Raw genomic sequence first — 3,692 nt, 5'->3', positions numbered from 1 at the left:
CATATGTTGTTTGTGTTGGATCGTGTGCATCGTCTTTTTGCAGCTTCTATTGAAGCAGCTCGCGCGTGTTATATTTTAAGAAAAAATTACTGTCCACGGGGTTGTAGGGACACCTGGGAGCTACAGCATATTTCCCAAAAACAGACCTACACTGTGATGAAAGTCTAGCAAACCATACATAATCATGGAAGATAATTATGGTGTTCTATAAAATACATGCTTATTGAGCAAGTACAATAGAGCTGAGTCAGCTCGCTATAAGGAATAAAATAATATATTTTTGTTTAGTTGAAGGAAAGAGAAGAGAAGGGAGAAGGTAAGCGGGCTCTTAGCTAAGAGCGAGCTGTAGCACGTGCTCATAGGCATTTTGTGAGTATGAAAGGTGGGTCATATAATAAAAAAGTAGTACACTTTTGTAATAAACTATTGTACATGTTGGCTATAAGATAGACTATAGATGACATGAGAATGACTTATAGCTAGCAATTGGCTATAATATTGTACTTGCTGTTGAGATACTGTAGCAAAACGCTGAGATGCGCTGCTGCCTCGACGATCGAGTCGCACCACACACACTACTGCTTCCCTTCACTTCACTTCACCGCTGGCTTGAGCATCGACGACCGGTACTTCTCCTTGTTTTTGGTGAAGTAGGCGACGAGCTCGTCCCTGTCCGGCAGGGACCGCCTGACGACCTCATGGGAAGTGTACTCCTTGGCCCACCGGCGGAGAGCAGGGTACTCGCCGTCCTCCATCAGCCGCACCCCGCCGACTTCCCCCAGCACGCCGAGCCAGTGAGCCAGCGTGCAGGCGGCGAGGTCGACGAAGCCGAGGGCCTCGCCCCCAAAGAACCGCTTCCCGTCGAGCTGTGCCTCCAGTACCCCCAGTCCCTCCTTGGTCTCCCTCGCCAGCCGCGCCTGCTCCTCGCCGTCGGTCCACGTCGACTGCCACAGCGGCTTCAAGCACTTGTTGGCGACGAAGTCGGCCCAGAAGCGGGCGGTGGCGCGGTCGTAGGGGTCCGCCGGGAGGAGGCGCCGGGGCGCCGTCCCGTCGTCGTCGTGGAAGGCCTCGTCGACGTACTCGACGATGACGAGGGAGTCGCAGACGGCGCGGTCGCCGTGGAGGAGGACGGGGACCGACTGGTAGACGGGGTTGTGGGCGAGCAGCAGGTCGCTCTTGCTGGCCAGGTCCTCCACGAGCAGCTCGTACGGCACCCCCTTGAGCGTGAGCGCCACCTCCACCCGGTGCGCGAACGGGCTGCCGAACGCCGTGATGAGCCTCACCGGCGCCTGTTCTGGCTGCTGCGACATGCTGAACACCTGAGCAAGTAAAATTCGCTCTCTCGAGAATAAGATGGACCGATCGCCGTAGGTTTCAGTCTCTGAGTTACTCGCTGCTAGGTGTTGTATTTATATGGCTTGGAGAAGAGTGTTGATTGACTGGTTGTGCATGGTCAGGTCAGAGATGGCGGGCAGCACGTACCCCTCTTCTCCAAGGAAAGGATCTGCGGATGTTTCATGCTTTTCACACCGCCTGGACTGACGCTGCTGAGATTTGTTTAAACGAAAGCAACGACGGATGTTGATCAGACAAGAGGTTTAGTCAGTCAGAACTTGAGAAGCTTCGTCAGAGATGGGAGAATATTAATTACACGTACAGTACAATCGACTGTACAGCTCAAGTGAGATAGAAGCAGTGCAGCATTTGATTTTCGTAAGCTATCAGATCGACAAGATGAGCTGGCCAGGCGGATAACCGATAACGTTGTACTTGTATGTATACAGTAGACTGCATGTATCTATCTATATGATGCATGTCATAAGCAATGACCTCAAGACCAACATATATGCAAGCTTGTTGGCTGGCGGAAGGAATACTGACAAGAAATACATCAAAAATGCTATACATATAAAGAGTTACATAAGGTTACACGCTGACTATAATTTTTTCTTTCTAACTAACCACTCCCCCCTAATTTTTAAGATGGAGCCCTTATTTCCCTTAATCTTCAATCCAAATCCACCTGTTTGTAAGTCCATGTAAAATTATATATGTATAGCATTGCTGAGAAATACATATGTCCATAAACAGACTGTAGGCCCGTAAGGGTTCGATTTTTACTTTATTTTTTGTACTCTATGGGTTTGACGCGTGAATCATCGGCTTCTTAATTTCTGTTGTAGCAGCGTGCCGTACTTGTTTTGTTTAGCCAATAATTTCTAGTCCTGATAATCGCCAACGTGTCATTCTTCTGTGAAAAAATGACGTGGCCTCTTTTAGATTGCATTGAGGAGGTGTTTGGTTACAGGAACTTATTAGGGATTTAGAACTTATAAGTCCCTTTAAGTCTTATCTAAACCAAACAGGAGGGACTTATAGGAACTTAAAGTAGGTATTTGAGACCTATGAAATAAGACTCTCAAGGAGGGACTTATAAGGACTTATAGTTGTAACATGGTATTTTAGTCCATGTTAAGTCCTAGGAACCAAACATGTAGGAACTTTTTAGGGACTTAGGACTTATAAGTTGAGACTAAAAAAGTCCTAAGACTTATGAACCAAACATGGTCTGATTCCCGTGTTCTTGCATGCCACATGCATGTGGCCACCTAAGGCCTAATTTATTGTTGTTTGTTGAACACGTTGATAGTTGATTTATTTTGCATTAATATTTGTCATACAGGGCTGTCAAATGTTCTTGGAATTAAATGTAGGTGCCTGACTGGAAAAATGTTGTCGTCTAAATGTATAATTCTTGGGTACCAATGTGCTTCCTGGGATCAGCCTGGATATCTTGCCTTGCACTCGGCTACATCAAATGATCAAAATGATTGTTCATATAATTGAATTTTGGGTTGGATGCCTGTTCATATATGATGCAATAAATAATTTGGATAACATGTTGGTTTCCTTGTTACCATTTATTAGTGTTGTATAATTTGTTTTCTTTGCATAAAGTATACTTTGTTTTTCTTACTAGTGATTAATGTTGTATATTTTGTTTGTTAAGTTTGTATCTATATTAAAAAGGTGATGCATTTATATAAAATAAAATATTCACAAAGATGATATTTTTGGTCCTAAGAGTTGTATGCAGTGCTCTGTGTTTATCTGGTCAATTTTCCACTAGTCTTTCCTTGAGAAAACGGAAGAACGAAGACGACTTTTGTGGGATTGATAGCATAGTGTGCAGGTAAGTGCTCAATCATAGTCACCTGAAACTTATTTTGTTTGTTTGAACAATGATTCTCCTCCAGTTTTAGAGTTCTTGTTGGTTTGGACAACGGCATAGTCTTCTAAACATAGCTTTGCCTATGAATTTCTATCATAATATATAAAATCAAAAAAAAATATGAACCTTGTTACTATACAATACTCTCTCCGTAAAGAAATATAAAAGCGTTTAGATCACTAAAATAGTTATCTAAACGCTCATGTATTTCTTTACAGAGGGAGTACTTCTTAAGATCAGAGTTTTTACCCTTACTTCGTTGATTCATGGTACTAAGGTTTGCACTTATAGTTTTCGGAGCTACTCAAGACCGCACGCTCCTTTGATTCAAAAGAATTCCATAGGATTTTTGGAGGATTATAATTCTTCGTAATATTTCCTACATTGGTCATTTTATTCATAGGACCGAATCATATTTCTTGGGAATCTAGCATCCACTCCACGTCCTCTTTGATTCGCA

The 3,692-nt window shown here is 43.6% G+C and overlaps 1 protein-coding gene across 1 annotated transcript; it reads right to left on the bottom strand.

Moving 5' to 3' along the window:
- Positions 1 to 370: 370 nt before the first annotated feature.
- LOC123410756 (probable glutathione S-transferase) lies at positions 371 to 1,403 on the bottom strand. The gene has a single exon (XM_045103697.1). The coding sequence runs from the start codon at positions 1,308 to 1,310 to the stop codon at positions 594 to 596; it is 717 nt and encodes a 238-aa protein (XP_044959632.1). The 5' UTR covers positions 1,311 to 1,403; the 3' UTR covers positions 371 to 593.
- Between the last annotated feature and the right edge of the window lie 2,289 nt (positions 1,404 to 3,692).

This window comes from Hordeum vulgare, chromosome 7H, assembly GCF_904849725.1.
Source record: "Hordeum vulgare subsp. vulgare chromosome 7H, MorexV3_pseudomolecules_assembly, whole genome shotgun sequence".
Classification (NCBI taxonomy): Eukaryota; Viridiplantae; Streptophyta; class Magnoliopsida; order Poales; family Poaceae; genus Hordeum; species Hordeum vulgare.
Note: the sequence above shows the minus strand (reverse complement) of the source record. Positions and strands in the feature narration are given on the sequence as shown.